This window comes from Girardinichthys multiradiatus, chromosome 18 (genome assembly GCF_021462225.1).
Source record: "Girardinichthys multiradiatus isolate DD_20200921_A chromosome 18, DD_fGirMul_XY1, whole genome shotgun sequence".
Classification (NCBI taxonomy): domain Eukaryota; kingdom Metazoa; phylum Chordata; class Actinopteri; order Cyprinodontiformes; family Goodeidae; genus Girardinichthys; species Girardinichthys multiradiatus.
The window spans coordinates 11151878-11178049 of record NC_061810.1 but is presented as its reverse complement, the minus strand read 5'-3'; the positions used below and the strand labels follow the sequence as shown (position 1 = coordinate 11178049).

Below are 26172 nucleotides of genomic sequence, written 5' to 3'. Positions count from 1 at the left end.
ATCATGAGATTTCAGATGGTGTTTGGCCACTGCCAAAAAAGCACACATAGGGGGAGCAGGCGGTCTGTTTGGTTGAGCATACGCCTACTGTTGGCTGTGCTGGACAGAATGTGGGCCCGTTGTTCATTTTTAATGTCAGATTACTGCAATTATTTACTGTTGGACTGAGCACACTAAAATCCAGACAAATGAGGTGTATCAAGACATAGTGGTGGAGGCTGAGCTGAAAAATGAAGTGAATTATTGGTCACATAAAGGCTTCTCTTCCAAAGAAAAAGACGGTAGGTGTGATATTTCTCTGGAAATAGAAAGCCATCAAATAATATGCAAACATATCAGCGTTATTAATATACAACTTATACTCTAATGCTATAAATGGGATTTCATAAAATTAGCCAAAAACGCATTGGTACGTGACAAAACCTTGTTTATTTGTATGAACAGTTCACTGGTTATATTATTTTTTTCTTTTTGACATTCTGCCTCTTTTTATTATGTCAGAGTATAAAAAACTACATAATAATAATAAGATAAAGACTGCATATTTCTTTGAATGTTAAAAACAGCAGCAGCCGATTAAATCCCTATTCTGCAAAGGATAGTATAACACAGTATAACACTATTTAAAAATGAAGTTTATGTATCTTCTTTATTTGTATTTTTCCGATTATACAGCCATCAGCCATTTGTCATGGGGACTTATTTTCCTGAAACGTTCTTTGCCCTGGCAGTTTGTTGCGCAAGTTTCCATTGCTGAGTGAGACCACCCAACCACAGAAACACAAGTAATGTTGGGATTGCCTTCTGCCATTACAAGGCTACTAAATGTCACCCTGTGCATTACAATGTCAAAAATGCAAAATTATACATAGTCCTCATTGGTTTAACCCTGCCCATTTGGGATTTCAGATGCATCTAAAATCAGAATATCATCACAAGTTTTATTATTTCAAATATTCAAGTTAAAAAAGCAAAACTCATAACTCATAGAAGTTATTACTCAAGTTTTTACTCAAAGATGTATATTTCAAGGATTTGTTCTATTCTGAAAATTATAGCTCACACCTATTGAGCTATAGCTTACAGCTAATGGAAACCCGTCAAATACTGGTACAGTATTTGAAGGGTACAGTAAATACTGACAAATGTGCATCATTTTAAAAGTTTTTTTAAGGAAAAATAAACATCCTCCACATCTTACCTGCAGCACCCAAATACAAGATTTTGACTCGCAGAGCTTTTAGATGAAACATATTTTGTTTGCACTGAATTATTTTTTCAGCTGCGCTGGAAAACTGAATGAGACTTACCACTGTTTAAGAAATTGGACGCCTTTTTCTTAATGGCTGGGGTCAGCTGTTGTGAACTTTGTAGATATTCAAGGATGTAGATGTTGGGAGCCAGTAGTGCCATGTTCTGCTCACCACATCCATATGGCATCTGCAGCAGACCATCTAGGTTCTGCAGGGCACGGCCGAGAATGTCACCTATGCAAAACATAGAAACAAAGCTCATCACACTTGACTATTACTTCTGTATTTGATAGTGTTTAAAAGATTCAGCAGGTTTAAAAACCTGTAAAGATTCTTGTTACAATACTGCAGTAAGACTGGAGGATTAGCAGACAGTTGGAGCAACTGTGTACAGTTGACTTAAGCGGTTTACCTAGGACAGATACTACAGCACGGCCTGATCCATCAATCACATTTTGAGGCAGCTGTAGGTTTGTTTCCTCAGTCAAAGCTTCTCCTGAGTTTACACAAAAACAGTCATCAGTTATGAGTGATGACCTAAACAGGACAGTTTTAAAACAAACAGATCATGGACCTTGAATGTCATGAATGTTTTAATGAAACATTACATTACATAACATTTATAAAGCTGCTTTGTTTCCTGTCTTTTCGTAGACATACGACTAATACTGGAGTATTGAAAGATGTATGTAAGGCAGATGTAAAGGTGAAGAATTAAAAGGGATTTTGTGATACATCAAGTCCTGTCTTTGAAGTGGTTAACTTTTGATGTGCTTCTGAATGGCACATGTCTATCTAGATCAAGGGTGTTGAATTCAGTGTTCTGCTGTGTCAGGATGGAGAAAATTATTTTTTCATGTAACGTAACTGTCTCTTTTTATTTTTGTTTTCATATTTATAGATCAACAGACTGTTGATCAGTGCTCTGAGTGGTCAGATAGTTATTGGCTGAGCAAATCAGAAACTAGGTCATGCCGTCAGTTTAACTTTTAGTTTCAAGCATCCGGCATGCCCAGTAGAGCGAAGCTTCATCAGTCCAAATGTAGTTTCTTCATAGTGCAGCATTAGATTAAGCAATCCTATTAATGGATCATTGCTGCAATATTTAAGAGCCGTTTGTGTAAATGTTGTTGCAGTGGTGTACATGTGTGGTATGATTGGCGAATGAGAGCTGTGGTGTTTATGCCACAGAATTTTTCAACAAGTCCAAAACAATCTGTGGCAGCCTGTCTTATCTGGTGCTCAGATTACGCATGCAACAGCATCGCATGCATAGAGAGGTGATGTTGGAGAGGTATAATTAGGTTAACCTAAGGCAGCAAGCCTTCTTGCACCATTGAAATAAATACTACATATACAATAATGTGATGTGAATACAAATAGTTTACTTTTGTCTTTTTATGAACAATTTGTAGCAGTCTGTGTTTCGTGTACACCATACTGACCTTTGGGGCAGAGCAGCCAGTTGTGTGTCTTTGCAACTTCAAGTCCTTCAGCCTTAGAGAGATATACGAGTTAAATTTGACAATCAAATATTGTTGACTTAGGTGTTTTCTTCAATATTTTTTTAGACTGTTTGTTCGGACTAACCTTTACAATAAGAGGACGGGTTACAACATCAACGCGGCCTCTGTCTGGAACACTCACCACCTCGTTATCACAAGAAGCGTCAGATGAAACGGCCTCAGCAGTCACGGTCACATTCACAACCCCTAAAAAACAGGAACAAAGATCAGTTGCTCAAATTCTGTGCTCTTCTGCAAAATTCAAATCCTTTTGAGACTGAGGTGGATCAAACTTGGTTTCTAGAGATTATGAAATGGTTCTGAGGGTGAACTCAGATTGGTTACCGCAGTCTATACACCTGATTTAATAACGGATATTTCAAGTTCTAAGAATAAAATTCTCATCCTCACCCAAGGCTGTGGGATTCATGGTCCAGCTGAGGGTCTTCCGCTCACTGCCACACAGACAGGATGTGTACTGGTCCCCAGATAGAGGGGTTAGGGTGTAATCTGAGGAGGGGGCTGCAGTCACTTTAACCTGTCCAAGAAAATAAATTTGACTCATTCTTTCCAACAGAGCTATTACTCTGTGGATTAATCTGTCACTTTGTGCATGTGCCATGTCTCCCTGAGAGTTATATGTAGCTTGATGTAGATATGATAATGAACTTGTCGGGTGGCTTTTTGTCTTGCTTATACTCATAAATGTTACTCATTCTATGCAAGTAAAAAAGCTTTTTGTCATTTCAAAATCCGAAGTAAATGAAATAATTAAAAAGCTTCTAGTTCCAGATTTGAATTGGTAAGAATTGTTTTTCCAACTTCTCTCAAGCATCAGCACACAGGAAACATGGTTCTTTCATTGCATCTTATACATACTAAAAACATGTCTGAATATTTCATTTATAGTTAAGACTTCTTACTAATACACCCCCTGTAACTCTATTGTATATCAGCCCTGTGTTTTTAAGGTGAATTAATTTATGCTGTAGTAAGATAATTTACTGCATCACATCTTGATATATCTGATACCAGGATATCTAGTGGGATCTCCAGAAACAGTAGGTTGTTATGCATAATTTGGACATGCTGAACAATACTATAAGATTGTAGAATTGTCTAACATACACTGTGTTGCCTGTCTGTCTACTTTTACATGTACAAGAACTTTGATGACATCCTCTTCTTAATCTGTAAGGTCCAATTTGTTGAAGGACCCACTGTTGCCAGCAATAGCAACTTTAACTATTCTGTAAACATCTTCCACACAGTTTAGGACTCTTTTCAGAGACCCAATACTTTTGGCAATATAGTGTACCTCATCTCATATACTAGATTCTCGCAGTGAATAATGCTCTCTTATATATATTTTTGCCAACTGACATCACTGTTAGGCTAACATTTGTTTGGGGAAAAGGGAAAATGTTAACATTTTCTGATACAGTGGTAGCAAAGTCAGACTAAAGACAAGACAATGTATTTTCTAAATGAATTACTATTGAAAACGTAAAATACAGCTAAACTTTATGGTGTTCGCAGGATTACTAAAAGATTTCAGATGCTTGGTAGATTTCGTGTAAAATCAACAGTTACCATAATGCATTTGTTCAGGTAGTTGAAGACGGTTGCCTTCAGCTCAAAGTTCTCCCCCCGGATGATAGAGTAGGGCATGGTGAGCTCCAGGAAGAAGGGCTGGAAGACGGTGAGCTTCTGACGAGGAGCCAAACCAAAACCCTCAGAGGACAAACAGAATGTCTCTGTCTCCCAGGTGGTGATGGTGTCTGGGACAGTGAAGGACACATCCTTGGTTCCAGAAGATCTGGATCAACAGATACACAAATGCATTGTGTTAAATTGTGGATCACATTTTATTAGAAGGAAGGCTAATACACAATCCACATACAATCCACAGATCTATTCTTTGAAAACACAGTGTCTCTTTTCACCACCACATAAAGGTGGCACAAATTCTGTTGGATCCCTTCGAGATTGTTTTAATGATTTGAAGGGATGGATGGGTTTAATTATTTTTTTTAATTTTAACAAAAATAACCTTGAGGTATTGTTATTTTGTGGCACATCAGAAGACCTGTGTTTGGACTTTTGGATGTCTTGGTCTGTCTTTCAACCCAACAGCCACAAACCGTGGTTTTAAAATGGACAATCTGCTTATATTTGACAGCCAGATCAAGGCTGCCATCAAGTCCAGCTTCTTTCTGTCAGAGTTTGTTGGAGATGTGTAGCACCAAAGAGCAGAGCTGAGCAAGGAAGGAGCATGGTGAGTTCATTTATAAAAAAATTAAAACAGGAGCTTACAGTATTTCCAAGTCTTGGATCAAAGGCGGATAATGAGGCTGGAATAACTCAGGATAGTAAACAGGCAAGGAACAATCAAATATGGCAACGGGTAGCAAGCAGGAGAAATAAATAGTGAGAACAGAAAACCAGAGAGTATAAATGCTGAGGGAAGATGGAGAATGGACCACAAACTCAGGGAGCTAATCAAGAAGACAATAAGAAACAGCTGGTGTGGGAAAGAGACTGAAGGCAACTGAGGGATAGTGAATAATTAACACTGATGAGCAGGGAGTGCAGGGAGGTCACAGAAAACATCTAAGTGAACCGAAATAAATAAACAATGTGACAGCCAAAAGAACGTAAACAGTGAGAAACTAGAACTAGAAACTAAGAAATCTGACATAGGAATTCAGGGAAGAACACCTAAGCACCAGAATGAATCAAACATGAATGAACTGAAATAAGTAAACAATGTGACCGCCAAAAGAATGTAAACAGTGAGAAACGCACAAGAATGAATCAAACATGAATGAACTGAAATAAAGTAAATGAAGAACATGGCAGTGCAGAGAAAAGTGAACAGAACTCATACTCAAAACGCCAAACACAGGCAGATTATGACACTTCCGGCTTCAGCAACTGGCCAAGACTGGCCCATGCTCACAGAAAGAGCACTTGGAGACAGTAATCAATGGTTTGTAACCAAACAGTTGGATTACTGTAATGCCCATTATTTTGTCAGCAGGTCTTTAATCACACACCTGCACACCAAATGCTGCTGTGCGTCTTTTAACTAACAGACAAAAGCTCAACAGATGTCGCAGCTCTGATGTCAACCGGGATTATAAAACCCGTGGAAAATAAATTTTCGTTGCCATTTCCAGCGTGTCTCACAGGAGGATGCAATGGAGGCGCATATCTGGAGAGTCAAAAGCTCGCAGGCAAACTTTTCCTCCACACAGACGTTTTGGATGGATGAGAAGTTTACCATTTGAGTTGATCACAGACGCGTGTCACCCCCCGTTTTTCTTATCAGACCTCTGACCCATCATCATCAAACCGGTGGACAGAAGAAATCAACATCAAAGTAATTTCTTTCTTTTTATATCAAATTGAATAGGTGTATTTAGAGGTCTGGGCTGGGTAAGGCAGAGTTTAAGGTGATTTAGCATCACCAGTAGTTAATCCAAGGTATCAACTTGTTGCATGCAATACTGATTGAAGTGTTTTATGCTGTGCAAGGTGCTTGTTCATGTTTTTGTCCAGCTGATCGCAAATCAGTCAGGAGTTAGAAGTTGGACTTTTAAAGGTTTCTTCATTCAAAGCAGCTGCGGTCTGGGCCTCACCTGACCACTCCTTTGTTCCAGTTTTATTACTGGAGTTTTCCACTGAGTTCCCGCCTCAGAGTTTTATGACTCTTTGTTTGAGATTTGGGGCAATCAGCTGCTAGTGGCTAAGGGCACAGCCCACCGTTTACCAGTTGATCGCCGCAATCAAGACACCTGCACACCAGGAGGGCTCCTCTTTCCAAGTTAACACTCAATGCGCATATATTTTTTCTTTTATTATTCTTGTTAGGTAATCCTTATCCCCTTTGTGTAGAATATTTCTTGTTAGTTAGGTAAGGTTTTTTGGACCAGAATAGTAATTATATCAGGGCTATATGGTTTCAATAAATGTTCTCATATATATATATATATGTATAAGAAAAGCGTTTGTTTTTATTTTGTGCAAGAGTGATTTATTTGTCAAAATAAGGTCAAAGTTCTCCCACCGATTGGTGAAGCAGCTGATTAAACAGTGACATTTAGTGTGGTTTTGGTTAATAATTACCAATTATTAATGATAATTAACTAATTGTAATTATTATGTGCTTTGAGCCCATAGCCACAACACCAGAGGACATCTCTGATTTATATTCGTAAGCAATGATTTTTGCTTGAGAAAACTATTTTCCTGAATTATGAATTTTAATTAGAATTTTTGATAAATATTCATTAATCAATAATCATAATCCTTACACTCTTCAACTCTGAGCTTTTACAGCCCTATGTGCCACCTCGTTCTCTTAGGTCACCTGACCTTTTGGTCTTGTCAGTACCAAGAACCAAGAGTAAAATCAGAGAGGGCTGGGCCTTCTGTGTAGCTGGTTCTAAACTCTGGGATGATCTGCCACTATACATTGGCAGGCAACCTCCCTGGCCATTTTTGTACTTCTCTTTTAAAAGCAAATATTTTCTCTCTGGCTTTTAATACTTAATGGGGTGTTGGTCTTATGTGATGTAATCTTGGTTTTATGTCCATGTAATTTCTTATATTAATAATTTTGAATTTTATTGGTACATCTTTTTAAACACTTTCACTTCTGTGTTTGTTTTTAAACACTTTCACTTCTGTGTTTGTTTTTAAGTGCTTTATAAATTACGTTGTATAGGACATATTCTTTAAAGTTGCCACTATCACCTACCCTATAAATGTATGATGCAGAGAAATTCTCAGGCCCTAAAGTAGGATCTGCTGCATAAAAGAATATTTTCAATTGTCCTTATTTATTTGTATACATGGAAAACTTAATTTAGTTATGTATGTACACACATTAAAACACCAACGCGCAGTTTGGAAGTAAACTTAAGGTTTATTGTCTCGCTGGAATCTAACTCATTCTTTCCAACAGAGTTATGGCCACTATGATGTCCCTATTTATGATTTCCAAGATTAAATAAACTCCTTGTTATATATTAACCCAGTAGGGAAAATGATAGGGGCATATCTTTTGGTCTGACAATGCTGTGTGTTGACCTTTAGGTTTTTGGGTCAACATTAATGATTGTTACGCTCTTGGTTATTTATTTTTTCCAAGTAGGGCATACATCAAAATCGGTGTTGTTTTAATGTTGTTTGCTTGGTGTTTCTTTTCAATTGTTTCTTTTGTTTTAGTTAATTAGTAGTGCATTACTTGTTTGGTTGATCATCAATTGAATTCTTGATTGTATTGATATCAGCTTTGGTCAATTTTTTGCATTTTTAATTGAAATGTCAATGGCTTGAATCCCAAGAAATGTACAGTAATCCCTCAGGGCTTTCACTTAGTGTGATAGAGATGGCTCACTATAATGAAAAAGTAAAGTTTTCAATCTTCAGATTAATTTTGAGAACTTTTGAGATTGACTAATTTATAAACATTAATATTTTTTTCTTAAATATACTTTTTAATGTAGTTTGGAACTTGCTTAAAATCTATATCAGGAAAATGGTAAGTAAAAAAGTACAATGATGGTTTAAAATGGTCCATGATGTAAACCCACAATACAATCAAGTAAAGGTAAACACACAAAATAAATTAAGAAAAACTCTGGCAAATGAAAGAGTATTCAAATGAACAAACCAACCACCACATCTCAACTCATCTCACGCCAAATTTTATTTTACCTGCTCTAGACACAAAAATAACCAACATGTGAAAAAAGCAAGCGAAAACCTGTCAAAATGACACAGGATGAGGACAGGAATGCTTCCCAGATGTTAAGTCCTTCACACAGACCAATGAGGCACTCAAGCACCCAAGAAAAAAATGTCCAGACATTAAAAAGTTGTGTTTTCCAATAGTTCAATAGAAATGCACACTGCCTATGTTCATTTCACAAAACTCCCAATTGACTCCAAATATGTTGATGGCTGGACGTTATTCTCTTTGTGTGGGGTCACAAAAAGGGGTGATTCAGTGTGTGTGTTGAATAATGATAGTTATTTTTTTAACTATTTCTGAACATAAACTCTTTTGACTCAGACTCTCACCCAGTTTCCACGAGGTCCCATATCCACGTCTCAGGGAAGAAAGTGCGAACTGTTACCAATGGTTGTTCCATAATAGTGCCTGCTTCACCAACAACACCCGGTCTCATACCCACTGGTGAACTCAAAAAATCCACTCTGCTTATTCGATCATAAGCTACGTGTACTCCTGTAAAGAACCAGACGAAAGTGAAACAAAAGTGAATAACAAGTGGCACACTTCCGGTTTTTTTTAAGACGAATTCTTGTGCTGTTCCACGAGACAGGTCAAAAGTAACCAAGATGACATACCTCGATAAAATTCTCTTCCTTTGAATTTAAGACAAGATGGTACTGTCATCACCAAATTTGTTGCGGTTTTCAGTCCTACATTCTACACAGTTTTAGACAAAACAATAAAAAGTGCATAGAAAAATATTTCAAAAGAAGGCCACGTTTATAATTCATATTTTTTGTATTGTATGGTTGCTGTACACTTAGTACCTGGAAAACTTTATGGGCTTCCCCTTCTTCAGACGGATAAGGTAAAACATATCTCTTTGGCCTCACATGCAGACATTCATCAGGATCGCTAACCTGGTATGGTATATATGAAATTTTCTTGACAGGCAGCATGGAAAAAATCTGAAAAGAAAAACATGGTTTAGAGCTAGAAACTGTTCTGCAATTTTTCTTTGGTTGTGTCTCAGCAACAAAATTAATTCAAGAACTTTCCTTCTATCACAAAACATAGAAGTTATGTGTGTAAAAATTGCTAAATGTTGTTAGTTTTTACCCTATCTTCATCCAGAGTCTTTCCGGGCTCCTTGATGAGGACACTCTGATCGATGGCACTGACTCCACATAGGGAGTCAGACTGGGCTGTCAGCTGTAGCTTGATCTCCTCTCCTGGGACAGCGGAAGATGGAGAAAACTCCAAAGATACCTGAACAAGCACACATGATTTACACATAACATTACTTACACAATAGTTTTATCAAATTAATTGTTTTTTTAAGTAACTTTGCAGATGTTGAATAAAAGCATGAACTGAAAAAAATTATTTAACATGTGTTTAACATGAAATACCTTGGTTCTTTATTATTAGGACGGTCAGGATTATGATACTAGTGTTTTTTATATTAGGTGCAACCTGCTCTCTTTTCTACTGACCTTATTACTGAAACATTTTTCTGTTGAGAACTCGGCATTGTGAGCAATCACATTCATGCTGGGGAGGACAGCATAAGCCACAACCTGGATCATTGGTACCATGTCTGGAGATACGTTCAACTTAAAGGACACCTCGCCCTCATTCACTGAAAAATCCATCCAAGTGTTACACTCCAAAAATAACCATGAAAACCATCTTACACAGATGTTAACATATTAATTCAAATGTGAGGAGAAATGTTTGGATTTTTATGAATGTGTAATGTCAGTCTTTACATACCTGGTTTATCTTCCACTTGAACTTGTTTATGTCCTCCACTGACAATAGCTCCTCTAGATAAGACCTGATTATTTTTAGAGAAATAATGCAATACATGGTCATTTGAGAAAGAAAGAAACAGGAATGACTGGTGACCTGCCAAGGTGTTACCACATCTGTCATCCAGTGGCTACTGGAGATAGGCAAAACAGTTTCTGCAGATAAAATATATTGGTGCTCTATTGGACTGACAGCTGGTAACTGATTTAAGCTTTGTGATATAAGGTATTATACAATTTCCAAATTGTTTAATTGTAGCCTTAGTTTTTAGATGCATACCTTGGTTACATCAAGGGCGTAGCCAGGAACTTTGGGCCCCATGACACAAAATCTAATCCCACCCCCCTCCAATATTTACAATATTTACAATATTAACTGGTTGTGAATTGTACATGCAACAGTATGCATACAGTATGCAATTTGCTGTTTTATGCGAGACTCCAAGCAGACATAAAAAATGTGCTTGATAGGTATTATTTAGTCAACTCAGAGGTAAGGAACGACACAGAGTCAGTTATACTTGCGGCAAGGGTAGCTGTGCAACACAAACTACGAAGTATTAGCCCCCTCTCTCTTTATTTATACATGCCTGGTCACACACAGTTCAAACATCATTCAGGGTGGGTGTGTGTGTGTGTATATGTGTGTGTGTGTGTGGGGTCAGAAAGGTTAGGGTTCATGTGTCTTGAGGAAGTGGGAAGTGGGCACCTGGTGTATAGCCCCCAGATGCTGCTAGTAAAATAATAAAAGAATAAAAGCATAACTCATTCTTGTGACCATCTCCCTTCCTGTAACATGTAAGGAGGGAAAAGCAATTAGATGAGTGATAAACAATACAAAAAGTCATAAAAACCCTAACAGTGCTGAAGGCCATATTTCAGTCTTTATGCATTTTGTGTTGTGAAAATTCAAAATGAAAAATTCTCGTAACATTCTTGAAAGATTAAAAAACATAGGGTTTATAAAACATACACTCACCAGTCACTTGATTAGGTACACCTTGCTAGTACCGGGTTGGAACCCCTTTTGCCTTCAGAACTGCCTCAATCCTTCGTGGCATAGATTCAACAAGGTACTGGAAACATTCCTCAGAGAGTTTGGTCCATATTGACATGATAGCATCACACAGATGCTGCAGATTTGTCAGCTGCACATCCATGATGCGAATCTCCCGTTCTACCACATCCCAAAGGTGCTTTATTGGATTGAGATCTGGTGACTGTGGAGGCCATTTGAGTACAGTGAACTCATTGTCACGTTCAAGAAACCAGTCTGAGATGATTTGTGCTTTATGACATGGTGCATTATCCTGCTGGAAGTAACCATCAGAAGATGGGTACACTGTGGTCATAAAGGGATGGACATGGTCAGCAACAATACTCAGGTAGGCTGTGGCGTTGACACAATGCTCAATTGGTACTAAGGGGCCCAACGTGTGCCAAGAAAATATCCCCCACACCATTACACCACCACCAGCAGCCTGAACCATTGATACAAGGCAGGATGGATCTATGCTTTCATGTTGTTGACACCAAATTCTGACCCTACCATCCGAATGTTGCAGCAGAAATCGAGACTCATCAGACCAGGCAACCGTTTTCCAATCTTCTATTGTCCAATTTTGGTGAGCCTTTGCGAATTGTAGCCTCAGTTTCCTGTTCTCAGCTGACAGGAGTGGCACCCGGTCTGGTCTTCTGCTGCTGTAGCCCATTCGCCTTAAGGTTTGACGTGTTGTGTGTTCAGAGATGCTCTTCTCCATGCCTTGGTTGTAATGAGTGGTTATTTGAGTTACTGTTGCCTTACTATCAGCTCGACCCATTCTGGCCATTCTCCTCTGACCTCAGGCATCAACAAGGCATTTGCGCCCACAGAACTGCCACTCACTGGATATTTTCTATTTTTCTGACCATTCTCTGTAAACCCTAGAGATGGTAATGTGTGAAAATCCCAGTAGATCAGCAGTTTCTGAAATACTCAGACCAGCCCATCTGGCACCAAAAACCATGCTACGTCCAAAGTCACTTAAATCACCTTTCTTCCCCATTCTGATGCCCGCTTTGAACTGCAGCATATTGTCTTGACCATGTCTACATGCCTAAATGCATTGCGCTGCTGCCATGTGATTGGCTGATTAGAAATTTGCGTTAACAAACAGTTGGACAGGTGTACCTAATAAAGTAGCCAGTGAGTGTATAATGTACATAGGAGGTATAACTTTTCAATCAAAATACATAAAAATATATTAACATCATCATCTCAAAATGTTCAAACATAAGGGTGTCCATCAGTGCCCTTGGCACCAGGGCAGGAGGTCAATGATTGACTTTGTTGTCGTATCATCAGATCTTCAGCCGCATGTTTTGGACACTCGGGTGAAGAGAGGGGCTGGCGCTGCTGAACCCGGTGGTGGACACCGGCAGTAAGGGATGCTGTCAAGCTGAAGACGGAGTCCTATCGGCCGTGGTTGGCTTGTGGGACTCCTGAGGCTGCTGACGGGTACTGTGAGGCCCTGCGTGCTGTGGCCCGGGCTGTGGCAGAGGCAAAAACTGGGGCCTGGGAGGAGTTCGGTGAGGCCATGGAGAAGGACTACTGGTTGGCCTTGAAGTGATTCTGGCAAACTGTCCGGCGCCTCGGGATGGGGAAGCAGTGCTTCGTCAACAATGTTTATAGTGGGGTTGGGAGGCTGCTGACCTTGACTGAGGACATTATCGGGCAGTGGAAGGAGTACTTCGAGGATCTCCTCAATCCTGCCATCACGCATTCCCTGGTGGAAACAGAGACTGGGGACTCGGGGTTGGACTCTTTCATCACCCAGGCTAAGGTCACAGAGGTGGTTAAAAAGCTCCATGGTGGCAAGGCTTCGGGGGTGGATGAGATCCGCCCTGAGTACCTCAAATCTCTGGATGTTGTGGGGCTGTCATGGTTGGCCTCTTCAACATTGCGTGGCGGTTGGGGACAGTGACTCTGGACTAGCAGACTGGGTTGGTGGTCCCCCGGAGGGTGTGTTCCAACTACAGGGGGATCACACTTCTCAGCCTCCCTGGTAAGGCCTACGCCAGTATTGGAGAGAAGAGTCCGGGCGATAGTCGAAACTCGGCTTCAGGAGGAGCAGTGTGGTTTTCGTCCCGGCCGTTGAACACTGGACCAGCTCTATAACCTCTACAGCAGGGGTGCTCACACTTTTTCAGCATGCGAGCTACTTATAAAACAACCAAGTCAAAATGATCAACCTACCCACTACAAAAATGCAAAACATATAACTATTTTCAGATTTATTAAGGATTCTTTGTATGTACAATGTATGTTGATGTACCTTGCATTACTGAATAAGCCAATATTGCCAACACACATAATAAATAATTATTTACATTTTTTGTAATTACCTGAATTACTTGAGTCAGCTGCTTCAACGAATGCTTCTTTTACCATCTCTCCGTCTTGGAATGACTTAATGTTTTTAACGATGGCGTGACTCACCCGGAACGATGCTTCGGTGGCGGCTTTCACTTTTGAAGTTTGTTGAATGAAAAATGACTGCTGTCCGGACAACTGGGATTTTAGTTCCTCCACCTTTCTCTTTCTCAGCTAGCTTTTCAGCGGAAAGTCGATGTCGTATTTTCCATGAACAGTCCGAAAATGCCGCTCCACATTTCTTGTCATCTGAATGGTTGCCCTGTATGTCAATCAGGTGACGGGATGTTTGATAGGCTGACAAATATATTTTTTTAACGTCAGGCTGCGATCGACCAGTACTGCTTCCGCGATCAACCAGTGGATCGCGATCGACGTAATGAGCACCCCTGCTCTACAGGGTACTCGAGGGTTCATGGGAGTTTGCCCAACAGGTTCACATGTGTTTTGTGGACCTGGAGAAAGCATTCGACTGTGTCCCTCATGATGCCCTGTGGGGTTGCTCCAGGAGTATGGAATAGGGGGCCTTTTATTAGGGGCCATCCGGTCCCTGTACGAGCGGAGCAGGAGTTTGGTCCGCATTGCCGGCACTAAGTCGGACCTGTTCCCAGTGCATGTTGGACTCCGGCAGGGCTGCCCTTTGTCACCGGTCCTGTTCATAACTTTTATGGACAGGATTTCTAGACGCAGCCAAGGGCCGGAGGGGGTCTGGTTTGGGGACCAGTGGATTTCGTCTCTTCTTTTTACGGATGACATGGTCCTGCTGGCCCCCTCTAGCCAAGACCTACAGCATGCACTGGGGCAGTTCGCAGCCGAGTGTGAAGCGGCTGGGATGAGGATCAGCTCCTCCAAGTCCGAGGCCATGGTACTCGACCGGAAAAGGGTGGCTTGTCCTCTTCAGGTTGGAGGGGAGTTCCTGCCTCAAGTGGAGGAGTTCAAGTATCTCGGGGTCTTGTTCATGAGTGAGGGAAGAATGGAGCGGAAGATTGACAGATGGATCGGTACGGCCGCCGCAGTAATGGGGGCACTGTGCCGGTCCGTTGTGGCGAAGAGAGAGCTGAGACTAAAAGCGAAGCTCTCGATTTACCGGTCGGTCTACGTTTCTACCCTCACCTATGGCCATGAACCTACGGCTGAAATGAGCTTCCTCCATAGGGTGGCCGGGCACTCCCTTAGAGATATAGTGAGGAGCTCGGCCATCTGGGAGGGGCTCGGAGTAGAGTCGTTGCTCCTCCACATCGAGAGGAGCCAGTTGAGGTGGCTCTGGCATCTACAGGTCCTTCTCAAAATATTAGCATATTGTGATAAAGTTCATTATTTTCCATAATGTCATGATGAAAATTTAACATTCATATATTTTAGATTCATTGCACACTAACTGAAATATTTCACGTCTTTTATTGTCTTAATACAGATGATTTTGGCATACAGCTCATGAAAACCCAAAATTCCTATCTCACAAAATTAGCATATCATTAAAAGGGTCTCTAAACGAGCTATGAACCTAATCATCTGAATCAATGAGTTAACTCTAAACACCTGCAAAAGATTCCTGAGGCCTTTAAAACTCCTAGCCTGGTTCATCACTCAAAACCCCAATCATGGGTAAGTCTGCCGACCTGACTGCTGTCCAAAAGGCCACTATTGACACCCTCAAGCAAGAGGGTAAGACACAGAAAGAAATTTGTGAACGAATAGGCTGTTCCCAGAGTGCTGTATCAAGGCACCTCAGTGGGAAGTCTGTGGGAAGGAAAAAGTGTGGCAGAAAACGCTGCACAACGAGAAGAGGTGACCGGACCCTGAGGAAGATTGTGGAGAAGGGCCGATTCCAGACCTTGGGGGACCTGCGGAAGCAGTGGACTGAGTCTGGAGTAGAAACATCCAGAGCCACCGTGCACAGGCGTGTGCAGGAAATGGGCTACAGGTGCCGCATTCCCCAGGTCAAGCCACTTTTGAACCAGAAACAGCGGCAGAAGCGCCTGACCTGGGATACAGAGAAGCAGCACTGGACTGTTGCTCAGTGGTCCAAAGTACTTTTTTCGGATGAAAGCAAATTCTGCATGTCATTCGGAAATCAAGGTGCCAGAGTCTGGAGGAGGACTGGGGAGAAGGAAATGCCAAAATGCCAGAAGTCCAGTGTCAAGTACCCACAGTCAGTGATGGTCTGGGGTGCCGTGTCAGCTGCTGGTGTTGGTCCACTGTGTTTTATCAAGGGCAGGGTCAATGCAGCTAGCTATCAGGAGATTTTGGAGCACTTCATGCTTCCATCTGCTGAAAGGTTTTATGGAGATGAAGATTTCATTTTTCAGCACGACCTGGCACCTGCTCACAGTGCCAAAACCACTGGTAAATGGTTTACTGACCATGGTATCACTGTGCTCAATTGGCCTGCCAACTCTCCTGACCTGAACCCCATAGAGAATCTGTGGGATATTGTGAAGAGAACGTTGAGAGACTCAAGACCCAACACTCTGGATGAGCTAAAGGCCGCTATCGAAGCATCCTGGGCCTCCATAAGACCTCAGCAGTGTCACAGGCTGATTGCCTCCATGCCACGCCGCATTGAAGCAGTCATTTCTGCAAAAGGATTCCCGACCAAGTATTGAGTGCATAACTGTACATGATTATTTGAAGGTTGACGTTTTTTGTATTAAAAACACTTTTCTTTTATTGGTCGGATGAAATATGCTAATTGTGTGAGATAGGAATTTTGGGTTTTCATGAGCTGTATGCCAAAATCATCCATATTAAGACAATAAAAGACCTGAAATATTTCAGTTAGTGTGCAATGAATCTAAAATATATGAATGTTAAATTTTCATCATGACATTATGGAAAATAATGAACTTTATCACAATATGCTAATATTTTGAGAAGGACCTGTATACCGGATGCCTCCTGGATGCCTTCCTCGGGAGGTCTTCCAGGCACGCCCCACCGGGAGGAGGCCCAGGGGACGGCCCAGGACATGCCTTGGGCTCCCCTCGGAGGAGCTGGAGGAGGTGTCTAGGGAGAGGGACGTCTGGGTGTCTCTGCTGAGTCTGCTGCCCCCGCGACCCGGTCCCGGATAAGCGGAAGATGACGAAGAACGAAGATCTCAAAATAGTAAAAACAGCAGACTTTTGAACAAGATAAGAACAAAGAACTCCTTGAAACACAAATCTTTCTCTTAAAAAATCCATCTGACAGCTATCACCGCACATGCTTAGCCTGACTCAAGAGCAGCACTGAGTCTTCTTGCTAGCAATTTCTTTAAACACGTCTTTAAAGTCTAGATTCCTTTTTCTCTTTTTTATCCTTTCTTTATTAAAATCCTGATTTTATTATTTTTCTAGGCCGCATGGTTTGCTGGGGACATCTGGCTGGGCCCTCGGTCAGGGACATATTCAACTCCCACTTTTGGTGACCTATTCTCGGATTCTGGGCAAGGCTGGGAACACAAAGTCTGATACCTTTTGTTGCCAACTGGACCTGTGGCCTTAAGGCTGCTGTGCCTGTTGCGGCAGCAATCCCCAAACCCGATGGTGGACACTGGCAGTAAGTGATGTGGCTTGCAGGACTTATGAGGCCAAGGCTGTTGAAGAGTCAAAAACTGGGACCTGGGTGGAGTTCAATGAGGTCAATGATAAGGACAATTTGTTGGACTCCAAGTGATTCTTGCAAACTGATTTGTACTTTGGGGGAGAGGGGGGTGTTGTTAGTGCTTCACCAACACCATTTATAGTGGGGGTAGGGAGCTGCTGACCTTGACGGTGGACATTATCAGGAGGCGGGAGGAGTACTTGAAGGATCTCCTCAATCCCGCCATCACACCTTCCTTGGTTAAAGCAGGGACTGAGGACTCGGAGTTGGACCTGTTCATCACCCAGGCCAAAATCACCCGAATGAGCAGAAGGTCACGAGTACGAGTAGTGTACAGTGACACTTTTATTGATGAAAATACAATACATTCTTCGAATACTTAGAAGTTAGCAATGCTGTGCTAAGTTAAACTGTAAATTTGTTTTAAGCTTGATATAATCTAAAAGTTGTACTTTTGATGAAAACAACTTTCTTCTGCCTGAGGAGCTGCTAAGTTATGACATGCAACTGTCCAGGAAAGCCAATTTCAAAACTCATTGAAAAATCAATCATAGTGGTGACCAGAGAAGTTACTCACCAGATACATGATGTCCACAGATCCCTGTGGTTCATGCACAAAACTGTAATCAGTGGCGATGTCCACTTCTTTGTCACAAGGAAGTGCTGTATTGCTCGACTTTATCTTCAAGGAGCTGACTGTTTTAGTGTCAACAGGAGGTTGAGATTGGTGAACTATGTGACGTCCTGTGGGAATGTGAGTTTTTCTATATGCATGGGGCTCCAGTGTTGGTGAGGCGCTTATCTGATTATAGAAAAAAAAATACTTTTGAATGAGATAATTGAAAAGCAAACAGAGATTTTAGTTTTTATTTTAGTTTTTCTTAGTGCAGTAAATCTGCTGTTTTAGAGCTGTGATTTACTTACTCTGAGATCAATATTTCCAGTAAATTTGTCTGTGCTGAAAGAGAATGTGGCAAAACCATCGCTGTCAGTTGTAAGGTTCTGCAGTGAGCGTACAGACCAAATATTACCCTCAAACAAGTACAGCGGCATGTGAGGAATGGGTGTGTCATTGTAGTGAACAGCCTTGACCTGCAGAAAATATAGTTCTGAGTTAAAAAAATAGTTCAATGAACCATATGACTTGAAAAACCAACCGTTCAAAAATTCAACATAGAGTGTAATGGAAAAAGCATGTCCCCCCTTACTAATTTCTCCTAGTTCTGCTTTTTTCACATTTACATGTTTTTCCTTGGGATTCTCCCATGGATCTTATTTTGCCCAGTCTCTGTTATATTGTTGAATATACATAGTATGACAAAAAAAACCTAAAACAGGGGAAATCTGGATGGGGAAAAATAATTTTTCACAGCTTTGTGTTATTCTTACCCTTCCCTCCAGATTTGTTCCTTGTTCATAAATCTTGGGAGGTTCAACAAAAGCCAGCTTTCCAATAATGTATGAAATCTTTATCCTCTTCGTCTGGGAGAGTGAAACACCTGAATATAAACAGTCATCTGCCTGTAATTTCTTCAGGATCATTGTAATAAAGTCTGCTTATGAAAAGAAATGTGGAGTACGTAAACAAGACTTACCTGTTCCCTCTTCTTCCACAGTGGCACTTACATAAAGTTCATCACGTACTACCTTTGTGTCAATTTTGGTAAAACTTGACATTTCAAACAAAGCACAGCCTGTTTTGTCAGTCTAAAAAGCAAAGGAAAGAAAATATAATGCAGATGAATGGAACAAATAAAATGTAGAATCATATTAAACTTTTACATATTTTACATATTTTAAAATGAGCACATTAAACTGACACAAACACTTACACACCCTGTTCCACTCCACACAAGTGTATGACAGAAATTAGGGCAAGTAAATATCAGTAATGCAATACAAATTAACATGACTTTTTTATTTGGACTTAGCTCAGCTTTAGTTCAGTAAGGTACCACTTAGCTTTACACCCACATAAGTGACAAGCCCAACAAAGGTGCTGAATGACCAACTAAACTTGATCCTGCTAAAGAAAGGAGAACCTGTCATACCTTTCACAACACAAAGTTGAGAAAAACAGTTAAGTTCTGCATTAAACCCTGGAATTTAAAGGTGTTTGCTTACTTTAACAGTGCAATATATACCACATATTGAAAGATATTTTAACACATTTCTTAGGTTTTTCCTGTTAATGTTTAGTCCTAAATCAAAATGCAGAATTCCACAGCAAAGACCAATGGTGGTTTTCAGATTTGCATTAGATGGCTTACTGCTCACGGTGACACAGTCTCGGGAGCATCACAAGTAATCAAAGTTAAAATGTCTTATCCCAAATTTGTTGTCTAGTGGTTAATGCATGTCCACTTAAAGTAGCAATGAGTCCTTGTATGGTTTACATTATAAGCACTATATGTTATCCTACACTGCAAATAGCTTGCAAATTTGGAATTTGATTTGCAGCTACCAACACAGTGTTAAAGGTCTACCTTTGTGGTTGTTTTGGAAACACGAACTTGTAAACTGCTTAAACCTCCACTGCAATTCTTAAAACGCAATTTGAGATTAATAAAATGTACATTCCATTTCTGAAAACACAAAAGAAATTAGCAAGGCTGAGGAAGGAAAAATAATTTGACCCCACTCAACCATATGCTCACATTGTCAAAGACATTTAAAGGGCAGGGTCTTCACCATTTCCAAATCCCCTTAAAAATATGAATATACAGTTATTTTTTAAGAACATGCAGGGTTCTTTTTGTGTACTTCCACTACACTTCCATCAACACTACTGCCTGGATATTTCTTTATGATAAATTGATTTCAACCATTTTCTCTTTTACACTTTGAGCCTGATCTTCAAAGATTCTAAATAAAGAGCGCTAAAATGCTTGTGCAATAAAAAAAAAAGCACATGCAATAAGTTGGCATGTTGCACTCGATCCACAAATATTGTGTGTGCAATGGCTAACGGGTGCTAACAACACATAAGGAACCAGCAGGGAACAAAGGAAACAAACGGCCTTAAATAAGAAAACAGGACAGCAGGGGGAACCAATGACACACGTGTCCAGAGAATCAGGGGAAAACACAGAACAGGTGTGGGCTTGGGGTGCAGGGAGACAGAAAACAAAAGACTAGACCACGTAAAATAACCACAAAAAAAAAACTCAAGAGCTCAAAACACAAGCAGGTACGACATAGCCCCTCCCTTTTAAGGGCGGATCCCAGACGCTCACAAAACAAAAACAAAACAAACATCCAACCAGGGCGCGCGGAGGGGACCTCAGAAGGAGGGCAAGAACCAAAAATAAAACAACCCGACAAGGGCAGGCGGAGGGGGCCTTGGAAGGAGGGCAGGAGTTCAGGCGGCCGCCCCGGAAGCCGTCCCCGGCAGATCTAGAGTTCAGGCAGCCAGACCGGTGGCCGTCCCCGACAGATCCGGCAATCAGCGGGCCGTCCCTGGCCGATCCGGTGATCAGCATGCCAGCAACGTAGGGGCAGGCGATCAACAGACCGGCAACTTAGAGGCAGGCGATCAGCAGGCCAGCGACGTAGGAGCTGAGCAGGCCGGTGATGTAGGAGCCGATGATCTGATCGGCCGGCGGCGTGACCAGGTGGAGATTTGCGACGGAGCCGCTGAGACACAGCAGGCGGAGAGGGTGCATCCTCGCACCCCTCAGGGACAGGAACAGGAAGTGGAGACAGGTCCTCCACGAACTCCTCCGTACCGGGAACCAGGGATGGAGGCAGTCCATCCACGAGCCCCTCATGGACAGGAACAGAGTGTGAGGGCGGCTCGGCTTGGGACCAGGAACAGGATCGAGGTGTGGAGGCGGTTCATTCATGAACCCTCCCGGAACAGAACCAGGAACAGGATCGGGGTGTGTAGGCGGTTCATTCATGAACCCTTCCGGAACTGGACCAGGAATAGGATTATGAGTCGGGAGCAGTGGTGATGGCTGATCAGGAGCTGGAAAACCATGTCGAGCTTCGGTGGAGAGGCGGGTGGAGGAAGAGCTGGAGATCTCCTCATAGATGCGGCAATTTCATCTAGGGCCCTTTGTCGCTGGGCCTTGATGGTGTGGTGGATCAGAGGATAAGGAAAAAAATCCTTCCTCATCTTGAGCCAGTCTTGAAGGCTGCCAGCTATTTCCAGCCTTCTCCCTGGTGAGGGGAGCATAAAATTGTCCCAAATGTCTTGGTATTTCAAAGCATTAAGAGTTAATTTCACTAGAACAAAAGGACCAAGCCTAATTCCAGGAAAACAGTCCCACACCATAATCCCCGTGTACATTTTAGTACAGGTACCGGTATGTGCAGCATATGTGTAACTGCATGTGTATAACTCTACCTGCTTTGTGACTATCTCACAGGGAGGTAATATCTGATGTTCTTCAGGATTTATGAGCACCACTTCTGAATTATAAATATGCTGCTGAAGAGGTCGGCACACCTCTACTGTGACACTTCCTGGAACAGGCTGTCTATATGTGTACCTGGTTAAATCAGAACAGATCACAGAGTCATCCACAGAAAGGAACTGCTTGAGATTTTTTTAATTCTGGTATTTATTTGTTAGAAAATAACCTTTACCTACTTTGAGCATACTTTAGTTTCAAAGTTCTCCTCCCCAATACTGACTTCTTCTTTTACATTCATGGTCACATCAAATTTGGGCAAAACTGAACACCAAAACAGTACATGTTACCAAGTAGATTTAAAGAGAAAATATTTTGTTTGTTAAAAAACAAAATAATAATAACATTTCTAACATACCATACTTCTCCACTTTGAAGCGGTGGTAGGTCTTATGTTCACCAACTGTCACAATGATTTTGTAGGTTCCTTCACGGGTTTCAGAGATTAAGGGGTAGGAAAGCTGCAGTATTTTGCTGTTGGATGTTTCATTGAGCCACTGTCCAATTCTGTTGTTGTTCGGATCCTGTTCGGTCAGGTGAATCACAATGATAGACAAACATCAGAGATGAACTGTCAGGGACATTTAGGCATTTCTATGAGGGCCTTGGAACTTGTAATAATAAAAAATATATATTTGAATTAAAATGTACATTTTACCGTACAACCACAACAGCAATCCTCCAGTGCACACGCACTTCCGCATTTTTGAAATAAAACCGTTCACATACTGTGATTGTCAATACAGATAAAATTTCTAAAGGTATTAATTGAATGCTCCGTGGCCTGGTACCTTTTGACAAAAGGTCTGATACCAATCATGGCCCAGTAGTTGAGGACCTCTGCTCTATAGGATGCATGAATGGATGATGGGATTGGGCTGAGTGGATAAGCTGTTTTTCATACATTTTAGTTTGGATGGGTTCTGGACAGGTGTTATATGCAGCTGTTTGCCCGGTAGTAACAGACAACAGCCTGTGTTACACGTAATGTTACATGTAATGTTACATGTAATGTTACATGTAATGCAACAGCTATCAACAGCCTGCTGAATAACTGAGGTACATGGAGACATCCATCGGTACCAGGATAATATGTTTTTAAGTGGACATAAAATCAAACAATAAAAATTGTTGCTTCATGTCGTGTTCATTTGTTTTAACTGTCCTCAATCGTAATAAACTTGGCTGCTGTGCTACTTTTTTTCTGCTCTCTTTTCTGCCTTGGAGTTTATGTCACTGTTTATCATGGGAGTAATCAGTATGGTTCGTCATCTAACCAGGTTTTGGGAAAAATGCTGCACAGTGTGTCATTTTAACCAGTACTGACAGATTTTTTATGTGGTTTGTATTTGTTTGCTGGTTCTTTAAACCACCTTTGATTTTTGTTCTGAAATGTTAGGCTTCTGGTAAGGTTGTGTGTATTCTGTGTTGCTATTTTTTTTGTCCTTATTGGTTTTTATGATGTGTTTTACTAAATGGTTCCTGAGTGTGATTGTTTCAAGGATCATATGATAAATGGCCAGCACTTGTATAGCAGTTTTAACAAACCAGAGACCCCAAAGCATTTTCCACTACAATCAATCATCCACCCATTCCTGCACACATTCACACACTGACAGTGCTAAGCTACATTGTAGTCACTGCTGCCCTGGGGAACACTGACAGAAGCGAGGCTGCCATACAACCAGCGCCACCGGGCTCTCTGACCACCATCAGCAGGCAAGCCAAGTGAAGTGTCTTGCCAAAGGGCAGGACTGAGACGGACAGAGTGGGGGTTCGTATCAGCAAGCCACCGGTTAGAGAATGAACTCCTACCACCTGTGCCACAGTCGCTCTTTGAACAAAGATATTTCTGGGTTTGAACATACTGGAGTGGCCAAGTTTCCTTCCCTTTTGAATGTTTGGAATCGCATACTGTATGAGAGCATAAGGTCAGAGAGCTGTGGCCATGCTTTGCTACTGGCATACAAGATACAAACTAGAAAGCTGTGGAAAAATGTATCCATGCTGCTTTTTTATTTTTACCTCTTCAGTTCTAGCTTAGCAAAACTACAAAATGAGTGAAACTGGATTCTGGGGATAATGGGTATACTTAGCTATTGAGAGCTTAAGAGCTCACAATTGGATATTTACCATAAATAAAGAGCTGTCAGGTGTAGAAAAAACAAAGCTAAAGATTGAAGTTTATTTCTTCTTGAAAGACAAAAAAGATTGGGTATATTCTTACCTCAAGTTCGATGATGCTGTACTGTTGGACAAAGAAGGAAAAATAAAATTCTGGGTCAGACTCTGAAGGAAATCTGATTAACGTGAAACATTTTATTAACTCTTTGCAGTGTCATGGTTATTTAAGTTTATGGTTTAAAGTGACAACCTTATTAAGTTGATAAAAATTGGCACAAACATGTACAGGACTGAACTATTGATCTTTCGGTGGACTGATTGTGAACATTGTCCCCAGTGTCTCTTTAGTTAAACAGCACACCCAGCCAAGTAACCCCCACCAAGTTATCTTTAAATCCAAGGACATGAAGATACAAGAAGATACTTCTGGGAGCTAAAGAGGTTTACACAATGCCGTATAGGAGTATTTACACCTCCTGAACTCCCCCACCTTTTTGTTCATTACAACCACAAACTTCATTGTATCTTGCTGGGACTTTAAGTGATACACCAACACAAAGTAGTACATAGTTATGAAGTATAATGAAAATGATACACTGTTTTCATTTTGTTTTACAAACAAAAACTGAAAAGTGTGGTGACCATTTGAATTCAACTGTCCTGAAAAGGACTTAGGTGTTTGTTAGTGAACAAACATCATCTTGAAGACCAGGAAAAAGCCAGGGAGAAAGTGAATACAAATCAACCACACTTTTATATTTTTATGTCAAAAACATTTTTAGAATTATCAATAATTTTTCTCCCTGTTTCGCAAATATGCACTACTTTATATTGGTTGATCATGTAAAACAACAAGAAAAAACCATAAAGTTTGTGATTGTAATGTGAGAAAATGTGGAAAAGCATCAGGGTTAAAAATTATTTTGCAAGGCACTGTTTCCTGTGTAAGCAAGCAAAGAAATGCTAAATTGATAATACCTATCAGAACCAGCATTTTTCAGATAGACGATTATTAGTTTACGTTTAGCCGTTTAGTGTTTTCACTTTAAACAACTGTGTCCCTGGATTCTCCTATCCTGCATGTCTAGAGGTCAATATACCCCACTTCACAGAGACAGTGCAATATATCCATAACATTAATCTAATAAACTCTGATGTATTTGGACCCTAAATGAAATGTATATATTTTGTAAAAAGAACAACATTTTGCCACTTACCAGCTGGTTGGTTGGTCTAAACTTTGTATCCATTGAGAACACTCTGAAATGAACTATGAGTTGTTTTCAGAGATTATATGAAAGTTTTAGACAAACCATAATTGAATAAGAAATTGCACTATACTGTATTAACTGCCAACATAATTAATGGATTGTGAAAGAGAACACTGATTGAAACAGTTTTCTGTAAATCAGATGTCCCAGTTACCTGTCTGTCCAGGGAGGTAGAGCGGTTTGTCTGTTTGGATGAAGTACATTGGTGGGTAGGATTTGATCAAGACTTTCCTGACTTCTTTCGAGTAAAATTTGTTTCCCTGCACCTCCACCTCAAATTTAGTCACCTCTTCATTTTCCACTAAAGGGACCTGTGAAATCAAGAATGTTATAATAGCATTAAGCATGAAACTCTTGCTGCAAATTTTGTTTAAGATAATAAATGTATATGTTTTTATAAAGGACAAATAGCTCAAAGTCTTTCTTGAAAGTTGACCTGAAACTGAATGCATTCATGAAACTCTTCCCTGGACGTCTTTTCATGAAGGGTTGTATTCTTTTCTTCTGACCTCAAAGTGACAGTCATGGTCAGAGTCTCATTAGGTTCCATGAGACTTGCACAGAATTTGGTCTCAGCTCCAGCTTCAAGAACAGCAGGAATGGTCACCATGTAATGTCTATAGACAAATTCATACATATAGCAGAAATCACAAAAAGCCTGAACCCTAGAATCATAAATTATATTCAATTAATTACAAATAGTTTTTCAAAAAGTTCATATAAACTTACGGTTCAGCCACCGTTGGACCAACACACACCCCACATAAGATGACACACCACGTCCATGTCCACATCTGGTTTCCAGGACGACCCATGACTGACTGCAATGATCCTCTTATTCAGTAACTTTAAGTAGCTGCAGATAACAAAAACTCCTCCCAACTTAACTGACTGTACAAACCTCCTACACATCATGTTTTTCTCCTGCTGATATCTAGTTAATATATCAACCAGAAATGTAAGCATTTCTTACAAACAGATGTTTGCTTTGATCATCAGTGTACATAACAGATAACAAAGTTCATCAAAATTTTACCCACAAAGCAA

At 40.8% G+C, this 26172-nt stretch overlaps 1 protein-coding gene across 1 annotated transcript in view; it reads right to left on the bottom strand.

Annotated features, from left to right (window-relative positions):
• The window catches only part of LOC124884095 (alpha-2-macroglobulin-like protein 1), a 47410-nt gene extending 21414 nt beyond the window's left edge, over positions 1-25996 (bottom strand). The window contains exons 1-24 of the mRNA XM_047391730.1: positions 25855-25996; positions 25562-25742; positions 25280-25436; positions 25072-25124; positions 23958-23978; positions 22089-22254; positions 21910-21994; positions 21664-21808; positions 18908-19019; positions 18702-18811; positions 18237-18404; positions 17890-18114; positions 10281-10344; positions 10001-10146; positions 9624-9773; positions 9332-9472; positions 9140-9221; positions 8852-9017; positions 4352-4577; positions 3170-3296; positions 2844-2965; positions 2699-2750; positions 1666-1749; positions 1311-1487 (exon numbers count right to left, since the gene is read on the bottom strand). Of these exons, the coding sequence (XP_047247686.1) occupies positions 1311-1487; positions 1666-1749; positions 2699-2750; positions 2844-2965; positions 3170-3296; positions 4352-4577; positions 8852-9017; positions 9140-9221; positions 9332-9472; positions 9624-9773; positions 10001-10146; positions 10281-10344; positions 17890-18114; positions 18237-18404; positions 18702-18811; positions 18908-19019; positions 21664-21808; positions 21910-21994; positions 22089-22254; positions 23958-23978; positions 25072-25124; positions 25280-25436; positions 25562-25742; positions 25855-25940 (3046 nt within the window). The 5' untranslated portion in view covers positions 25941-25996. The remainder of the gene's footprint in view (positions 1-1310; positions 1488-1665; positions 1750-2698; positions 2751-2843; positions 2966-3169; positions 3297-4351; positions 4578-8851; positions 9018-9139; positions 9222-9331; positions 9473-9623; positions 9774-10000; positions 10147-10280; positions 10345-17889; positions 18115-18236; positions 18405-18701; positions 18812-18907; positions 19020-21663; positions 21809-21909; positions 21995-22088; positions 22255-23957; positions 23979-25071; positions 25125-25279; positions 25437-25561; positions 25743-25854) is intronic.
• Positions 25997-26172: the final 176 nt, after the last annotated feature.